This window comes from Anoplolepis gracilipes, chromosome 3, assembly GCF_047496725.1.
Source record: "Anoplolepis gracilipes chromosome 3, ASM4749672v1, whole genome shotgun sequence".
Classification (NCBI taxonomy): Eukaryota; Metazoa; Arthropoda; class Insecta; order Hymenoptera; family Formicidae; genus Anoplolepis; species Anoplolepis gracilipes.
Window position 1 is genome coordinate 7,081,661 of NC_132972.1, and position 20,286 is coordinate 7,101,946.

At 31.7% G+C, this 20,286-nt stretch overlaps 1 protein-coding gene across 5 annotated transcripts in view; it reads left to right on the forward strand.

Annotated features, from left to right (window-relative positions):
* Ssh (Protein phosphatase Slingshot) overlaps positions 1 to 20,286 on the forward strand; it is a 108,595-nt gene that overhangs the window by 82,955 nt on the left and 5,354 nt on the right. For all 5 annotated transcript variants that reach the window (XR_012046305.1, XM_072887953.1, XM_072887952.1 and 2 more), the window contains 3 exons: positions 17,486 to 17,680; positions 18,908 to 19,177; positions 19,717 to 20,273. Coding sequence is in view for 4 of the 5 variants with exons in the window: in XM_072887953.1 (XP_072744054.1) it covers positions 17,486 to 17,680; positions 18,908 to 19,177; positions 19,717 to 20,273 (1,022 nt within the window). In the remaining variant the exon portion in view is untranslated. The remainder of the gene's footprint in view (positions 1 to 17,485; positions 17,681 to 18,907; positions 19,178 to 19,716; positions 20,274 to 20,286) is intronic.

The following is a 20,286-nucleotide window of genomic DNA, read 5'->3' on the forward strand; positions in this document are numbered from 1 at the left end:
TTTTTTTAAATTCACACTAACTCATTAGTCAGCGAGGTGAAGTGAAAATGCGATTAAGAAATCTAAACGAAGACGTGATCTTTTATAGCTCCGACAGGAAGCCTTCTCGCATCATCGGGAATCAATGAACTTAGAGTGGACAGCCGGTCGGAACCGGTTTCCGGCCGGATGACGAACATGAGAACTCGAAATGACACCTCGCTCTATGATGAGGCTGCCGGCACTCGTATGGTGTTTTCATCGTCGATGAAATCGCTGCTACGCCACAATAATCTCGCGAACATGTGTCTTGAGATTTTTTTAAAGGAATTAGATTGTTTATTTAATATATATTTTTGCGTTATAATAATTTTTTAAATAATATCTAATGAATATGGAAATTAATATTTAAAATAATATCGCTAAAATTTAAATTAAAAATATAAGCAAGAAACTCACATTGCAGAACAAACTAGTCTACTATTCATTGTATATCATTTTGATGACTAATAAATTTTCGCCTATTACGTAATATTTTTTTAAATATATTAAACTTTACGTATATTATACGAGAGAAGAATTAAAATATTTAATTAGTATCTCTAATCTTTAATAATCTTAATATAATTTATTTTAATTCAGCCATATTTCTATTTAAATAATTATTGCCAAATGAAAATTTTTAATAGGATTCGTATGAATAAACAAAGTGTTAAATGTTCAAATCATAAGTTCTTATTGAAACAAAGTCGATAACAAGTTACAGCTCTTATCGCCGTGCGACGTCGACACGCATGAATGATCCCGCTACTACGATCTCTCAAATGCGTTTCCTCATGATCGCCGATCTAAGAGACACTGGCTCGAGAGATGCCGTCAATTAACCGGTAAGATTAACCGATGAGATTAACCGGTCGATGGCCGGTTCGACTTGTTGCTTCTTGTTTTATATTTCGTGCGGAGGTTGTCGACTCCGATTCGTGCGTTTTCACTTTTTGTCAGAGAAACCACCGCGCCGATTTCAGCGTAAAGTCGCTTTCACGTCCTCCGATACCGACGCGATTTATCGCTGTCGGAATAGTCACAGCGATATCCGTTACGTTTCTTGAGTCTGGAAAAGTGATACCATTTTGTTCAAGTACAAAGCACCAAGGTGTGCTTTTCAGATATATGATATGAAAGTGAAACATATGTGAATATTCTCTCTTGAAGAAAATTACATGAAAATATTCGTCTTACTTTCCATATTTGTTTGCAAATCAAATTAACCCTTACTCCGTATTGTTATTTTTGGCACCTTCTAACTGTACTACAGGTGGGTCAGCGTATTTTCGATAAGTTTATTAATATGTAAAAGTGTTTTAAAAAATCTGAGAAAATGTATATGCCTTCTTTGAACATTCTAAATAAAGACTAAAATAATAAATTTGAAAAATAATTTACTTAAATATATTATTTTATGATTATTTGTTTTCGAGAAATTGACGTTGTTAGAAAAATCACAGACAAAAATGATCCATCAGTACGGAATAAGGGTTAATATATATATATTAGCATGTCCCAATTTAACTAAAATGTCATTGATTATCATTCACCCTACTGATTGATTGATGTGAGATTTTTGATATAAAATAAATTGATTTGATAGTTGTTCGACACAGGGAGATTTCTTATTCACTTTTACTTTATACATTGTTCCGTTCTATTTGAAATAACGCACAGGATTAAGCCGCATAAATTTCGTTATCGCAATCGTTGTTGCTCACTTTGCGTCATAGTTCAGTGCAGACCGCACGTATGCACGCACGCTTGCACATTCGCTTACAAGGCCGTGATATATAGTGTTTAATAGAATTCGTGTGTTTGTTATAGACGCAGACGTACGAGCGATAACTCCATTCTCTCATCTGCGCCGCATTGACGGCCGTGTTTCCCAGATAACTAAAGCGAACTCGAGTTTCCTACATTATCTTATCTGTCTTATGTTCCTTTGGTTTCGTTATCGCATCTCGAGGTCTGGCTACCTACCCAGAATATAATACAAGCAGAATAGTATCAAATTTTTACGATGTTTTAGAACAAAATATTAAGAAGAGATAACATTAGGCTGTTGATTGATGTCGATCTCGATGTTTTTTCACGCCGACTCGGGTTTAAAACGAGAAATCTATCTTTTCATACATTAATTGCGAATTACCCTGTATATATCAGTAGCATCTTTCTCACGTTCAATCGTTGGCGCGATAGCTTTTCAAGCAACTATTTCGAACTTTCGCCATCTACCCGAGTCTCGACTCGGGTCTATTGTGCCGTTCCCTTGTTTTCCCCTGTCATATCGAATTTCCTTCGCAGGGGCGTGTTGGGGAGATAACTTTCTGAATTGGGAGAAGAGAACGTCAGAACGATAGAAGTGGGTGATAACACTTTCTCTTGGTAGCGTCTCTTTCATTGCGTAACCGTGATAACATGGCGCATGGGTTGATATTGACGTCACGAAACCACGATCGATTCGAATGTCATATGTGTGTAACGCCTATTGTCTGTGTCTTTCCGGCCCTTTTCTAGTTCGCTATTTTCTCTTTTTTTTTTTACTTGTCTGTTAGCATTGTATGTAAAAAGAAATATTATAGTACCTATAATTTAAACGTGTGTGTTAAAATAGGAATATTTAATTTGATACGAGATTAGCATAAAAAATTAAGTAATTTACATAAAATTAAATTACTTATATAACATTATGTGAAACAATCCTTGCAATTAAAAATGTTGTCATCTCTACAGATAAATTTTGATAATTTCGATAATTTTATAAAATACAAGTTCACATTCTTATATTATATTATATTGAAGAACAGCTCGATAATTGTTTTTTATATAAGGATAATAATAAACAGGTGTGCACACTACAAAAGGCGGAATTGAAAAGTTTTAATTAACGTGTTATTATTATTCTTCTAATACAATGATTTTTTTAAGTCTTTAACTTTTATTTACTTCAGTTGTCATTCGCTACGGCAGTATATTTTCATGAGAGTAATTTATACACCTTCAAATTTTAAGCCACTTACACCTTTTTCTTTTCTTTCTTCGCCGATTCCCTTTCGTATCGGATTTTGTATAACAAACGACGACAAAGGATCGTTAGAGAGTGGGATTAGTTCCAGTTGGAAAGCTGACCGTTATCCCATTATACTAGTAGCCTTCGTGCCTGTCCGAAGGTAGAAAATATGTCACCATACATCCTTCACTGAGTTGCCTCTAGTACCAGATCTAGCTCGGGAAAGCTTAGCCGCGAGCAGCTGTTTTGTATACCTCTTATCTTTTTAATCTCTTTTCGAAATTGCCCTATTAAACTAACATATTCAACATCAGCGGAAATTAATATATTTTTCGATCATTTATACATATATATATATAAATAAATGACCGGACGTTTACTTATATCTGTGTGCGTATAATTACAATTTCCTTGCTTTTAGAATTTGTAGCAAATACCCTTGCGATCCTTCCGGAATAATAAAGTTTCACGAAGAAATCTCGCAAGATTATGGGGGTTTTAATAGGTTAATGGGTATATCTATGCTATTTATTCGCAGTTTTCGCTTTATGAGCGAGATAAATCTCAGAGGATTTCTCATCCATAGTTGCGCATGATGGAAACTAAAAGTGCAACGCGCGATTCGGCCGCTGCTCCATTTAATTGTTTTTCACGGTCCGATGCATAGGATCCGGCTGTAGGAGACTGTATGCCGAGTGTCGGTGGAAAGAAAGAGAGGTAGAGAGAGATCCCTATCGACGACTGGCAGACCGCTGGTTAACGCCTTTACCGAGGTGGCACCCGTTGATGTCACCGCCAGCCGTTCTCGCTCCCGTGCACGAGCGTGCAGCATAATCGTTTCCATTCCTTTCACTGTTGTCGCCGCTACCCGGGGAACAGGTTGTCGGGGAGACGCGACGAGCTTGTATATATTTTTGCTTACCTCGCGATAGAAAGATCGAAGAGAATGGTGGATCATACTATCGATAGATTTATATCGGTCAGAATTAAATTAATATATGTACCTTTTCTCGCACGTAATAAGCAGACACGGTGCTTTTTTATAATCATGATACATTTTAAACGCTTATCTTATACGATAAAGAGGAAAGTCAATGAAGAACTTGTAAATATATAATTAATATTTTCAAAGAGAAATCGTAAGTAGAATTTATTTATTAAATATGTATCATTTAAATGCGATTAAAGATAAATATATCAAGATGTATAAATATATATTTTAGACACGCGAATATTAAGAACGGAATGCAAATGAGATATTCGGATATTTTTTCGGGTTTCTTGCGATTATTATTTAGTTTCTAAAAATGTTATTAAATTCAGGAGCATTGAACGTCTATGTTTGAAAGAAATAGATATACAAGAGAATGTCAGGAACATATACATTTAAATTGGAGTATTATAAAGGTATATTTTCAGGTCTCTTCGGAATCATTCGAAATGTTCCTCGACAATCAGTATACGATGCAAGAAGTCTTTTCCAATTAATATCATTTTTGCTTTTTCGATTAATATATGCATCATTTTTAATCATTCGCCTTTCAGTCATTTTTTCATTGAATTATAAAATATTTTTCTTTCCGAATCAACAAACAAATTTCATTTTATATTAACTTGAATCACATATGCTGAGTCTGAAAGCGTGAAAAATCCTTACGATTTATCAGTTTTTTATTGTAGATATTTTTAAAGAATATTGAGGTTTATCACAAATACTCGTACTTTTCTCAAAAGTATTTTATCAGCATCTTTTGATAGATCGTGGAAACTAGTGAATTATTCTGACAGTGATAATATATCGCAAGAGAAATTAGCGCGCGCGGGGATAAAAATATACATCAGTAACTACATTACTTATCTGGAATCGCAGCCACGTTAACCTGTATTGATTTTGATCGCTGATCGTTGCCGATTCGCTTTCCAATTCCGAACGCTATCCGGCTCGTAGGTTGGTTGTGGTGCTCGATATATTCCTGAATATATAACGCCTTATTTGTTGGAGATAATCGTAATCTCACCTTCAAGCGAGATTTGCACACCCGTTTTTCGTCGTAAATAGTGCAAACCGAAATGGATTTGCTCTCGTCGATAACTTTCGCGATAGCCCTGTAGAGATCTCGGAGAAGAGATCAGAGGATGGCTACACACAAAGATTTCCGCAAGGATTGTTCCACTTTTGCGCGATGGCCGTAAAGATCCATCTTTGAACCATCTTAACCGCAAAATAAGAATAATAAGTCCGTAACAGAAGTCGAGCGAATAAACGTCTTCTCTTTATGACACTTTCTTCGTTCCGGATGCAGATAATGCCGTTCTCGAAACGCTTTACGACGCAGTTATTCTGGAGGATATTTCTATGAACTTTAAGAATGGTCGTCAGGGTGATATTGGCAGTTACTTAACATTTTTTTTTTTTTTTTTTTTTATACAAAATGCCCAGAATTATTTTATATTTTTAAATCGACTTTAATCGAGTTAGTTTTTCTTTTCGATGAAAAGATGTGATTTTATAATTTTTAACTAACTGTAAATGACTGAAAGCGACTAGATCTTGAAAAATTGTTTTGAAAATGGAAATAATACTTTAATGATTAAAGGTGCATGCAAGAGTAAAAAAATATTTTAACTTTTTCTAAATTAATTAATTCTATGTGCAAGAGAGAGAGAGAGAGAGAGAGAGAGAGAGAGAGAGAGAGAGAGAGAGAGAGAGAGAGACAAAGAGAGATGAGTTTTGACATCAAATCGATTAAATTGGCAAAATTTATTAGCGCATATGCAACATCCATTTTGTGTTGTTTATTGTTGAATTTATTTATAATTAAAATACGCGATACGTCCTACTTTTTTTGCCAAAATCAATAGTCAATCAATGTTCCAGTTGATAAATATTCCGTATCTCTTGTTATCAAAGCACGATATGCGATATGCGATTTAGAACATCATTAATCAGCAATGTCAGATATGGTTTGGCAAGAGAGTGGAATCCTCCTCGTGCTAAATGAGTTTAACATAGGCAAACGTGATAGATCGTCTTCTGCTTGGCATTCATCTTTATCCCCTAGGCTACGGTAAAATTCTAAAGGGGAATTAATCATTATTGCAATATTAAATCAGATATGCGTTATAATACGCGATCCATCTTCGCGTGACATTCGAATATAACGTAACAATCTTTTTTTAACGCTTTTCAACGTAACTTAAAGAGTATTCGCTAACGACGAATTTAAAAATGATCAAAAGCTCAGGAGTTAGCGATGACTTGTTGCACTTTCTTGGCATCGTTATGTAACTCAGTGTAAAAAATACCGAATCAGTTTTCACTGTTCTCATTGTTGGAAATAATGTTGTTTGTATAATTTATTTAAAACCTGTTATTTTATTATTTTTTACATAGTTACGTGTGAACATATGTTTTTCAATAACTGTAATTATTTAATATTTCCATGTAATGTGATGACATTGGAGATAATAACAATAGGCATCAGTAGGAGCTATAATTGAGTGTTATTTTGTCTAATGATTTATTATACATATTTAAAAAATATGATTAAAATTAAATATTATATTATGTATACTTATCATGCTAGACTTTTATCTCGATTGATATTCTCATATTTTTAACAGTCGATGTTAAATTTCATTTAAAAGTAGAGAGAAAGTTTTGAATATCTCTGTGAATGCATTAACAAAAAAATGTCTTAAAAAAATTATTTTATTTTTATTACAAATTTTCTACATTCGTATATCTTTATGAATAGCTTTTATATTTCTAATGTATTGTGTGTTATTCTCTCTCTAGAAACTGATGGAAATGTAGATTTTAAAAATACTTTCTTTAGACTATAATATATTAACATGGAAAAATTTACAAAGCAAGAGAGATTTTAATTGTCTACGTTCGAAGAATGAAATAATTTTTCAAAAAAGTGAGGTATTATGTTCCTTCTCGTGTAACAATCTGTACTTTGTAAAAAAATTATTTGTAAGAAAATTCTTTATTTTCCTGCTTTCAATGGTTCTGAATAATTAATGGTGCCTTTGAGAAACTGGTCGAACACGGAGAAAAAAGTAGCAGGTGCATCTCAGCTACTTCTATGGCGAGTTGCATCTGTGTTTTACGATAAGCAGACTGGTTCCCTTTATTGTTCCATACTCGAATATCATTACATTTGCGAATCAGTCGAGTTTTTTTCTTTCCGATTTTATACTATTTGTACGAACAAACAATTTATTAATGATTTTGTGGAAAAAATTGTTAATGTCTCTCTTTAAAACATATTATGTCCGTTTTACAATACACTTTGAAGTTTATAATTATTCATACTTACTTTTCTACAATTATTCTTTTCATAAAGATATGCAAGTTTTTTTTTACAAATATATTAGATTTTTAGGGAAGAAAAACTCGTTTCATTTTGTAATCAATTGCGATGCGTGTATTATTGCGAAGCATTTATTAATCTAATTTTTAAAGTTAATTTATAAATTTTCTAATTAATTTATAAACATTATTAATTAAACATATTCAAATATAAGTAATATACTCCAATGAAAATGACTCTAAACGTTGCGTCTGTCAGAATTAAGTAAATCTTCCTTTATTCTGATGACAAGGCAAATTTCGGAATAATGAGAGCTATTTGTTGATGGATGGTCGATGCACACCAGACAATTTATTTTTGCGAGCGAATTTTATTCTAAATTGGAGTGACGGCTTGCAAACCCCTTTGACAAGAGACTTAGTACAGGGCGCTATATATTTTATACGAAAGAAACGAGACGCGTTTGTCTGAGTCTCGTAGGGGCAATTCTGCGACCTTGACAAGAATAACTCGGCAAGGTCGGTGCGACTGAAAATACGCTGATATCCTGTACTTTTTATATAACGCTGCTCTTTGTTCTATTTCTATGGATTATTAGGAATTTTAAGAAGGCGATCCTCATTCAAATCTTTCCTAACGCTATTGACTTGTTAAGTAAGTTAATCCGGATTTGTTTTTATCCGTTTTTATGGATTATAGATGCTAATTTTTTAAAGATAGGATTACAGTGAATGTAAGAAGAGAAATATAATAAATTTAAAAAATCGATCAGAAACATGCCGAAAAAAATCATACTTACATAAGCTATGAAAAATTCATGGAATTAATCCCTATGATAGATACAGAAGTGAAATAAAAAATTATTTGGCTGAAATATATTTGTTAATGTAAAAGTAAAATTTTCGCAAAGAAAATTGTTTTATAAATTTTTATTTGTCTGTACAAAGTATATATATATATATATATATATATATATATATATATATATATATATATATATATAGTACTGCGTTTTATAAAAACAACTCAATTTAAAAAAAATTAAAAGTAGAGAATGTAACATTAGGAAGATTGTAATCGAAATATTCAAATCGTATGATTTATTTGTTTTCTTTAGTAATTGATTGAATTGGAAAGCAATTTTGACAGATACGATTGTAATTTTGCTATTATAAAACTGTACGACTACTAATTGTGCAGTTTTAATTGAGGAGATTTTTGAATGAGAATATTTACCGAAAAACACATGATGTTTTCACTCAATTATTTCGAACTCCGTTAGGGAAGTACGTGTTATGCATGCAATTCTTTGTTCACTTACGGACAATTTATCTTTGAGCTTTCTCTTTTTCTTGATTTTGCATTCCTCGAATTGCCTTGGCATATATCCAGATGACAATTCACTTAGAAAATCATTTTAACGTACAAAATGACAATGCGATAGCATGCAATTATCGTATTTCATCACAAGATAGCTTTGGATTTTAAAGTATCTGACACTTTTGCGGAAACAACTTGGTCCTGTAAAATTATAATTTAGTTATTTTCCGAGTAATTGTATAATATGCCTTGTAAATTGCAGTGATTGATGTCATTCTTAATAAAATTCTCTTCCATGTGCAAAATGCATAAAATCAAATTAACTTAATGTTGATTGCATAATTTTGCTTGTTCTGTTACAAAATTTAATTAAATTATGAATGATAACATATAAATATTGTAACAATGAAACGAGTATTATAACCTGAGATTAAATTATATTAAAGATTATTTGAAATTTGCAGTAGGAAATAATTTATATAAAATAAAATAGTAATGTAATATGTTAAATAAGTTTATATTTTAAATCCATGAAATATTAATTTTTTTATAAATTTAAAAATTTTTTAATATCACGAAACGTGTTTTTTTTTAGATTATTTCATATCTCGATTTTTTATTGTAATATATTAAGAAGGAGACTGCTTACACACACACACACACACACACACATACTAAAAGAACATGTGTGTAACACAATATATGCCAACAAGTATTTCCGTTTACATAATTAATCGATGCATATAACATGCGTACGAGTATGTGAACAAATTTGGAATGAGGAACAAGTTTGAGAGTAAGAGTAAAATTCTCATGACTTAATGAAAATGAGAATCTGCTAATTAATTAGTAGTGTCTCAGCAAGTGAAATAATTCTCAATATACGCGTGTTCAAAAAATACATAAACGTAAAATAATTATATTAATAAAAATTTGGAGAACAGAATAAATAAAACGATTTTGAACAAGTATAAAAAAATTTTTTATATATTTAGGCATATTTATAATCAATGTATCGATCAGTAATAATTATTAAAATGTATGTACATATAATATTTTATTTTCGATCGCCGCATTAGTTTTCCGCGTATTTTAAAGCCGGAGTATACGCAAGTACTTGCAGAAACATTTTACGTCATACACATCTACAGTTGTAAAATATATGAAACACACATACGCGTCTCTTGTGTACAATTAATATTCATCCTGTGTAATTGGCCGTGTTACCTCTATGATTTGCACGATGACAAGCTGCGGACAAGACGTGAATGGTCTTTTTTGGCCCATGGCATAACGAGATGAGCGTGCATTTCCAACATTCAACGATTAAATGTTTCTTCCCTCCTCAGTATCGGTTTTATTTGCAGCACAACATACATTTATTATTTTTTTTTTATTTAAAAATATGAGCAATATAATTTTATTATTAGAGAAGAGTAGAAAAAATAATCTTAACAAAATCTGTTTTATGTTTCCTAAACCTCGCCCTCTTTCTAGTTTTTAAGTAATTGGTTTCTTTTAATAGGTCACAATGTGTTCCCCAATCAAGTTTAATTAATCGAATGTCAGTGCGTTGGCGATGACATCAAGTGGGATTCGGGACTACTCACGCGATCGGTCCATAACGACGTTTCACCAGCCGTTCCATTTATGTTCCACCGATGACGCGACTCATTACAATTAACGATCATGTCATGCCTAGAGGCTCAGTCTGTCTCCCGCTGTTCTTCTCGCCGGGTGATCATGTAAAAGCTCTTGCATCTTAGATCAGGTCACAATTCTCGACTGTTTCAACGACCGTGGGAAACATTAATCTTGAATTTCTTCCTAAAAAAATGCATTTTGAATATAATAAGTGTGGAAAATTTTTTAAAATGATAAAAAGAGCATTATTGTAGAATGTAAGTTGTAATCACAGATGTGTGTTTTTCCAAATATATAAACAGCAAGTACAAATCACGGATATATACTGTTCCGTCATTATTAATTTTACTTCTCCATATTTTGAAATGATAAATGAGGATTATCAATTTTTCAAGACGACTTTGAAACATTATTACTTGACTCCGATTAGGAAACATCATATTTTAATGAAGGTAATAAATTTCCAATTTTTCTGACAATTTAGATTTTTATAGTACGACTTGTTAATTTAAAAAATATTTATTATTTCTTATAATTAAAAAAAATATCGAAAAATATATCTTAGACGCATATAAGACGTATAAAAGAATTCTTTATATTTATTGTAAATACGGAGTATTATCGTTGAAAAGATTTAGGCCATTATATTTTCGGTGCGTTAACCCGCCGCTCTTACTGGTTCTCTTGCTCGGAGATTCAAAGGTGGTCATTACGTAAAAGTTTAATTATAGGATACTGACAGCTCCCGTCGATGATCATCGCTCGTTGCGTAAAATTTTTCTAGACGTTAATTGGCGCGTAAAGGTACACACGTACACACACTTTTCTTAGGAGTTGTAACACTCTCTTGATTTCCTACGCGTCGTCAAGAAAACGGAAGAGGTCTTATCTAATCGTTGCCGAGTCAGCGCGGAACGGAAACTATTTCTTGCATGGTATTTACTATGCATGAGAAAGTGGCACGCGTTTTCCCTAAACATTCGTCACCGAAGAATTACTTTAAATCTTTCGGTGAGTCAATACTGTAAAAACGATGTGAGTGATTCGAGCAATTTTTAGAAATCTAACGTCTTAACTCTTTTTTTTTTTGCACATTTTAAATCACACTATGAAGATTAAAATTAACAATTATATTAATGTTTTTTATCTTGAAATTTTGAATTATAAAAGTCACAAAAGGTTTATGTTATCAAATATTACAATCAAAGTTGAACATAAACAAAAACATGTTTTAAAAAAAGAATAAAGTAAGATTTTTTAATTTTATTTAACAGAATACTCGAAAATGATTACTGTACTATTAATAATTAATATATTTTTAGCTTCAGTTATAAATTCTTGTGTAAGATATTAATTATTAATAGTTCAATTCAAAATATTATTTTTAAATTATATTTTGTATTTTTTGCACATATTTCTTATTTCAAGTTGTGTTTATATAGATTCTCTCAATAATTCAATATTATTTAATAAGACTACTTCAATTCGGGAGGAATACATATGTTGTACATATAATATATATATTGTATATATATTGTATAAATGGTAAGAATTATTTATGTGAATCTTCTCATCTTTGAAGCCGTAATCCAAGCCATGCCTGGCACAAGTATTGCTGACCCTTAACGAAATTGATCTGCCCTTTAAAGGTTAAAGAAATTGCAAGGCTGACGGTTACCTCCTTCACGCTTGAAACATTGCAAGAACTTAGAAATGAAATTTATTACTCGCACGGCTACCTAAGGAAGGTCAAGGCATCAAAAGGCCAAGCTGTCCCTCTCCCTCAGAGGTCTCTTAATAATGCGGCTTCGTGATCGGTAGAGCAGATAAAATTACGAGATATGCACGTTTCATCATCATCCGCGAATAAATCGTAAATCAAAGCCTAGACAAAGTATTATGTGGCAATGCGTGATTTGTGAAAAAAAATATTAAATTCTCGTGTTATACATCGACTTAAATTTTGGTGTACATTTACAATCTACTGATCGGTTTATTGATCGTTTCACAAAAATGGGAAACAGGAGGATATCCACGAATATTGCGCAATAAATCGTATTTAAACTATCTTTTTTAATTAAACTTTAAATTTCATTAAGATAAAGTCTAAAAATATAATGTGTTTGGATGCTTAAATATAAAAATATAAATACAACAGAGTTTAGCTATAATTTATGATTGATTAGAAATTAAAAAAGTTTAAAGAACTACACTTTTGACGTGCAAATAATTATCTTAATCTTGTTTTATTACTCTTTATTGCAATTAAATTATTTTATTAAACTAAATTTTTATTTGACGTTTGTTTAATATTATTCTGCTTAATACCGATAATAAAGAATTATAGGAAATTATAGGAAAAAAATTACATATTAATACAATATTTTATATTACATTTTTTAATAAGGGAAAATGCTGATTTTTTTAAAACGAAATTTAATATTGACAGATATATGCGATACTATATATATACACCTTCCGTTTTTTCTGATAGATTTAGCATCTCGTAGATATGACGCGTGGAAATCAAACATATGTCTGTTGCAAAAAGAAGCTTACCTTCAAACGATTATCTATGCGCTGTAGAAGAAGATTCTTTGTATTTGTAAAATATGGATACTTTGCATATAGCTTATTCACTTAAATTCTTCTTTATTTCTTCACTTCTTCTTGCATGACTGGTATTTCCAACATATTTAACGTCATCATTGTATGCCGTTACTTTTCATTTACAACTTTATTATTCTATTTGATTTAACGTGTTTATTGAGTAAAAGATTTTTTTTACGAAAAACTATATAATTAAACATATAGATAATATAAATAATATAAAGTTTTGTCTGTTTCTTTTGTGGGAAATAATAGAACTCAAAATCACTTACTTTAAAAAATTGAGTAATCAATATTTTGAAGTATTTCTCTTTCTTTGTTGAAATATCTTTATTTTTATATATATTAAAACTTAAAAATCTAACTTTTTACATCAATATTGTGTGAAATCTTTAAAAAGTATTATATTTTAGACGTTATAATAATTTAACATATAAAACATATAAATTATTACAGAGAGTATTATTATAATTTTAATATTAGTAGATACGAAATACATGTAATCCATTGATTTTCTATATTAATTAATATCGAAAAAATTTCGAAATTTTTTTAATTCCGTCACAATTCAATATTTAATTATCTGATTTTATTATATTGAAAAGCAATAACTTAGAATATAATAAAGTATTGATCTATCTTGTTCTTCTATTTTTTCTCATGGTTGATTTTACCAATAAATCTGAAGAAAATCGTTCAGAATCATTTCAGAATCCATTTTTAATGAATCTTATTTATTAACGATTCATTATACTTTTTGTTAACTTAATCACTTTATGAAATTTGTTTTTAAATTAATAATCAAAGACTATATATAGAAAGTTTTTTTCATTAATATACATTTGTTTAAATTATTTTGCTCTCTTTAGATTTCTATCAGATTTCTATTTTTTTTACGAGTATAATTACAAAACCCTATTACTCGAAATTAATCAATTGTTTTAAAAAATTTTATAAAAGTTGTTTGTTATAATAACCAGAAAAATATAAATGATATATTTATAAAATAAACGTTTTACACGTAATTTTTTAACGTTTTTACAATTGATTTCAATTTCATGAATCATTGTATGCATTAAATAAAACATGTAGGAAATGTAGTAACGTACGTCAAACAGGGAGCGATTATCGTGCGTACGATGTCTCGATGATGAATCCTGTCGTCGCTATTGAAAGTCAGCGTCCATTGTATGTTCTTAGCGGTTTTCTAGCAGCCAGTCTATGGTCAGCTTTCCCGATAGCAACCCGCGAAACCCACTAGAAACCAATAGACTTCCTGGATGTTGGAATCCTTGGAACTTTATGCCTTTAGTTTCTACGGCGGTCTTCAACTTATCTTCTTTTGCACGCGAGAACCGCTAGAAGCGTAAATTCTCGTGATAGCGTGCTCAAGTATATTTCTGAACTAAAGTTTTATCTAATCGATATAATTCTCTTGCTCCGGCTTCGACTTGTTTTCTTGAAGTATCAAGAATGGAATGCAACAAAATGCTGCGTCTGTAATTTTAATTGAAATACATTTTAGAGGAACATATACGTTTTTGTAATAGTATAAATTGTTCTAAATATTCTTCTATTTACTATTTTATGTCGTATTATATTATTTAAAAATTATCATTTATTTTCAATAGAGATTTTTGTCCAATTGATATAGATATGATTAAGAAGTTGACCTGTGTGTGACGTTTGAGCGGAGGTAAAAGAAATCGAGTTTAAAATGAAAAAATAAAGTTTCTGTTATCTAGTTTTATGCCTTGCTCCGGTTTCGACTTGTTTTCTTGAAGTATCAAGAATGGAATGCAACAAAATCTTGCGTCTATAATTTTAATTGAAATACATTTTAGAGGAACATATACGTTTTTGTAATAGTATAAATTGTTCTAAATATTCTTCTATATACTATTTTATGTCGTATTATATTATTTAAAAATTATCATTTATTTTCAATAGAGATTTTTGTTCAATTGATATAGATATGATTAAGAAGTTGACCTGTGTGTGACGTTTGAGCGGAGGTAAAAGAAATCGAGTTTAAAATGAAAAAATGAAGTTTCTGTTATCTAGTTTTATGCCTTTCGAGTATTGTACCTTTACAAATTGTTATAATTTTGATTACCGTGTGCAACATTTAGTTAGGCTTATCAGTTCGTTCTTCAAAGATAATAAAAGACAGGCATCGCAATTATGGGAATAGAACAAAGACGCCGCGAGGATCGCTAAGACCTCCAACTGCGTGAAGCAAGGATAATCGGCGTTCCGTAAGGTTTACGTTCCGATGATTCTGCCGAGAACACTGTTGACTTGTTCGACGTGGCGAAGGAGGATATCTTCGATCACGCTTTCTTCTTATGTGACGGCGCTGTCATGGTCGAGTGCCGACGGTAACGACGTTCGAGATTTCTTCGTTTCTCGGGACGGTCGCAGAACGTCATCAGAAGCATTTGTCAGATAGTTTCTCGCGTTGTAACAAGACGGAAAAGAGAAAAAATCTTATTCCGCGTATATGCGACTTTGATCTTGTTGAAGAGATTCTCATGGGATGAATGGAAAATAATTAATTAAGGACGAATGAAAAATCATCCGTTTTTCTATATTCGCAAATAACAATAATAAGTGAAATAAGATTGTATCTCTCAGTTTTAGTTTTATTTTATTATATCACACTATATACATATATAAGAAAATTAGTAAAAATAGAAAATAGTAAAATATTATACGGAGAAAATTTTATTTTAAAAATTACTATGGTATGTAGTAACTGTGGACCATTAGAATCATTCCAAGTTAAAATGCCATGTAAAACTGTATTTAACTTGGAATGATCCTAATGGTCCACAGTTACTACATACCGTAGAAATTTTTAATATAAAATTCTCTTCGTGTACAAATATCAAATAATTTATCTAATGCAATCAAACAGAGAAAATGATTTGCTTAAGAACTAAAATTATTTTAATTTCTAACTTAAAACTTTTATTTTAAAACCTTTAGTTTCAATAGCGTTATAAGGTGTGCATAAATAAAATATAAGAATTAACCTCACAGATAAAAATCTTAATGTTTTAGTACACGACACAATTGCATAGTTTTTATAAAGTTATTTGAGAAACTGCTTCAATAAATTTTGGTTTACTAAATTAAAAGTGTACATAAAATATTAAATTGACAAAAAAATTATAAAAAATCTTAATGATACATGAATAGTAAATAAAACTTACAATATAATTATATATCGCATTTTTTAAATTTGTGGAATATAATTTATACGAGTAATAAGTCTGCGATAAGTATATATATATCGAATAAACAAGGTGGAAATAATCAGGAAATCCTTTTTCTCATCTGGAGGAAATGGTTGAACTGGTTTATATGTATATTGATCTGAAGCAAAAACCAGTTAGCGAACATGGCCAAGTTGAAAAGATAAAAATGAAGCAAAAAAGTACATATCTACTTTTAAGAATATACGAATGGAGAAACCTATTTATCTGAAAGAGTATATAGTATCTATCTGTGTGCATTGAGCTTCTATAATTGTGCAATTCATTGATTACTTTTTTTCATATTTGGAATATAATTTATTATAGAAAAATCAAAATGAACAGAAATTTACTTTTATGTTATTTAAATCTCATATTACTTTACATACTTTACATTGCTGTGGTAGCGCTGTAAGATTTGTTTTATTATCTATTATTATTATCTGTTTTATTAGAACGAAGCGTTTCAATGCGATGCTCAGCGAACTATATCGATGATATCATGTATGTATATGAGTCCCTACATACGAACAGCAGATCATTTAACAAATGTCGCAACTCAAATTTGCAACTCAGTAATCTCGATATCAATAATCGCGTGCACACACAGCCTATTCGTTTTGACAATAATTTCCCAAGTTTTATTTATATCGTAAAATTATATGAAGATATTTTAGTGTTTATTTCAAATCTTTCTGTTGCAACAGATTGCACCTCGCACTTTTAAGAGATTTAAAGCGAAACATCGTTGCGTCCTTATTCTCAAGCAATTGACTAATATTTCAATTTTTTGCTTGCTGACTTACGCAGCGAGCATTACGTCGTGAGAATCATCGCTTAGTCTGAGAATAGAACGGGGGCGAACGGGAAAGTTACTACTTACGGTAATTTTCCGAGGGATACATCTCTCGCGATGTGCGAGATTGACTCTCGCTGTCCAACAAAATCCGGAACACAAAGATATTCCTTGTATAAATTGTCAGCCTTTAGAAAGTACGCGTGCTTTCTTTGTTCTCGCAGATCATAATTTTCCGTCAATTTCCAAAAACCTCGCTGATAGATTTGCTTCTTCACGCTTGCGAAATGTCACGAGGCAATTGTGAGACTGCAATAGTGGTAATTTGATTAATCTAACAAAAAACATATAATATACGCTGAGAGAAAACAAAGTTGAATGATGAAATGAATAAATAAAACTAGCTATCACCGCGAGCATCAAAGCCAAAGTTTTTCAATTTTCCTCGAGAATTTTTCTAACATTCTTGTTTTTTTTTTTTTTTTTTTTTTTTCAGGTCGGCTTTGCAGACGTTGCACAAGGTGTCCAGTAAGGCACGCGAACAAAACTATTTTCTAGGTGGACTGTCTCACGACTGGGTCAGTTACTATGAGCAACGGATCGAGAGCGATCGGTCGTGCCTCAACGAATGGCATGCCATGGACAATCTGGAGTCCAAGAGACCGCCGTCACCGGACAGCGTACGCACCAAGTGAGTCGATCGGACTTTTTATCCATGGTCACAGACAAAACTCCCGCTCTGGCCAACAGCCAGATAATAGAACGCACGCGGAAATCTTGCATTTCTTGGAAGAAGTCGCGTGTTGCCATCTCGTCGGGCGATTTCGTGAACGTTTGATTTAACTGGCGTCCTCGATACATTTGCGTTCAACCGAAATCAATTCACTGTGTATATATATATATATATATATATATATATATATATATATATATATATATATATATATACAGGGTGTAATTACCGCCCCACCTCTCTAGGTCAGATAGAGCAGGTCAAATCGAACATAAAAAGTGCTCTACTATTTTGCGATTTTCGCAATAATTATTAAAATATTAATTAAAAACGTTCAGCATATGCTGAGTTCTATATACGGCTCGCGCTCATACGCTGAGCATTTTTAATTAATATTTTAATAATTATTGCGCAAATCGCAAAATGGTAGAGGACTTTTATGTTCAGATTGACCTGCTCTATCTGCCCTACTGTATACACCCTGCATATATATATATATATATATATATATATATATATAAGCGACTCTTCTCTCGTTGAGAAACAGCTGGCCATGTGAATTTAACTTGGTGCCGTGCCAGACTTGGTTGGTTTGTTGATGCGTCCTCTCTGGCTGTCTATGCGCCGCTCCGGGTCGCGTGCAATACAAGTGGAGCGTAACTTTATAGCCGTCCTTCAATTATTTCCAGTTTCTACGTCTGCCCACCCTTTCTCGAACTAACATTTCGAGGCATTAGATCATTCCAACTATTGGATTCGAGTATTATGAAATTTTAGAATGCGCACTAATGGGGAACTAAAATATGTATATCCGCAAGACTTCCGCTAATTTGCGATTTTTTTTTTCTTTATTTTTTATTACATTTGAATCTACTTTTAATATCTTGTTTCGTATCAGCTATTATATTAATATAGAATTACGAAATAATTGCAAAGTGACAAAATATATAATGGGTCCTTCAGCGATACAAGCGTCATTCTATTTTTATTGTCAATGGATGTTGAAAAAAGCCCACATTTAGGAAAAAAAGATTTATGTTACTCTATATAACATAGAGATAAAATAATTATTATTTATTGATAGATGAATATTTATTATATATTTGACACATTTTATTTTAATGATATCTGTATAATAACTTAAATTGCCATAAGATACCAATAAGGATGTTTATTTTAACATAGGCCCAGGGAGAGAGAGGAAACCGAGCGCGTGATTCGATCGACGCTGAAGGAAATTATGATGTCGGTGGATCTCGATGAAGTTACCTCCAAATATATTAGAGGCCGACTAGAAGAAGATCTTGACATGGACCTTGGAGAATTCAAGCCGTTTATCGATCAAGAGATGCTCACTATACTGGGGCAAATGGACGCGCCAACTGAGATATTTGATCACGTTTATCTCGGGAGCGAATGGAACGCTAGCAATTTAGAGGAACTTCAGAAAAATGGGTACGTTTGATTGCAGTATGAAATATTTCTTGCATATTTTCGTGTCACATGTAAATTTTATAGCCGTTTTTAATCTTGTGTGACACGCTGTATTTCTGATATTTTATTTATAATTCAATCAGCAATCGATTTTCCATGTAAATGGAATTTATTAATTTAGACTCACAAGTTCTACTTTCAAGTATCAAATATAAATAGAATTTATTAATTTTGATTGAGAGTTCTACTTTCAAGTATTGAATATAAATAAAATTTATTAATTTAGACTGAGTTCTACTTTCAAGTATTATATAGATTTAATATTTTTGTGAAAAAACTTATACATTATGTATATGAATAATATACATGTCCATCATACGTAATATATATAAAGAAATGATGTTATATTTACATTTGATATCTCTTTGTAATACTTACAATTCGAGAATTCGTAAATTGTATATAATCGAAATTGTATCTCTATAATCAAAGTGCATCATCTTATCTTAATGTACTGAGCTACTAAAAACTTAATTCTAATTATTATCTTTTAATTTCAGTGTAAGGCATATCTTGAACGTTACTCGGGAAATTGATAACTTCTTCCCGGGCATGTTTACTTATCTGAATGTACGCGTGTACGACGATGAGAAGACAGACTTGCTAAAGCACTGGGATAATACATTCAAGTACATCACCAAGGCAAAGATGGAGGGATCTAAGGTGTTGGTGCACTGCAAGATGGGAGTGTCCCGGTCTGCTTCCGTGGTGATAGCTTACGCGATGAAGGCATACAACTGGGATTTCTCCCAGGCATGGAAACACGTCAAGGAAAAGCGTAATTGCATCAAACCTAACAACAGTTTTCTTCTGCAATTGGAAACGTATCAAGGTATTTTAGACGCGATGAAGAACAAGGAAAAACTTCAGAGGTCCAAATCCGACACGAATTTGAAATCTCCCACGTCAGCGAAGAATCAGTCAAAAAAGGAAGAGAAATCAGATAATATAGAGAATAATATGCGGGAGATTTCGGGTTCAGAGTTGAAGAAGAGCAGTCAGAGACCAAAGAGTTGGTCACCGAATGTCAAAGTCGCTGAAAATATGTTACCTTCCGGTAAGCAGAGTTT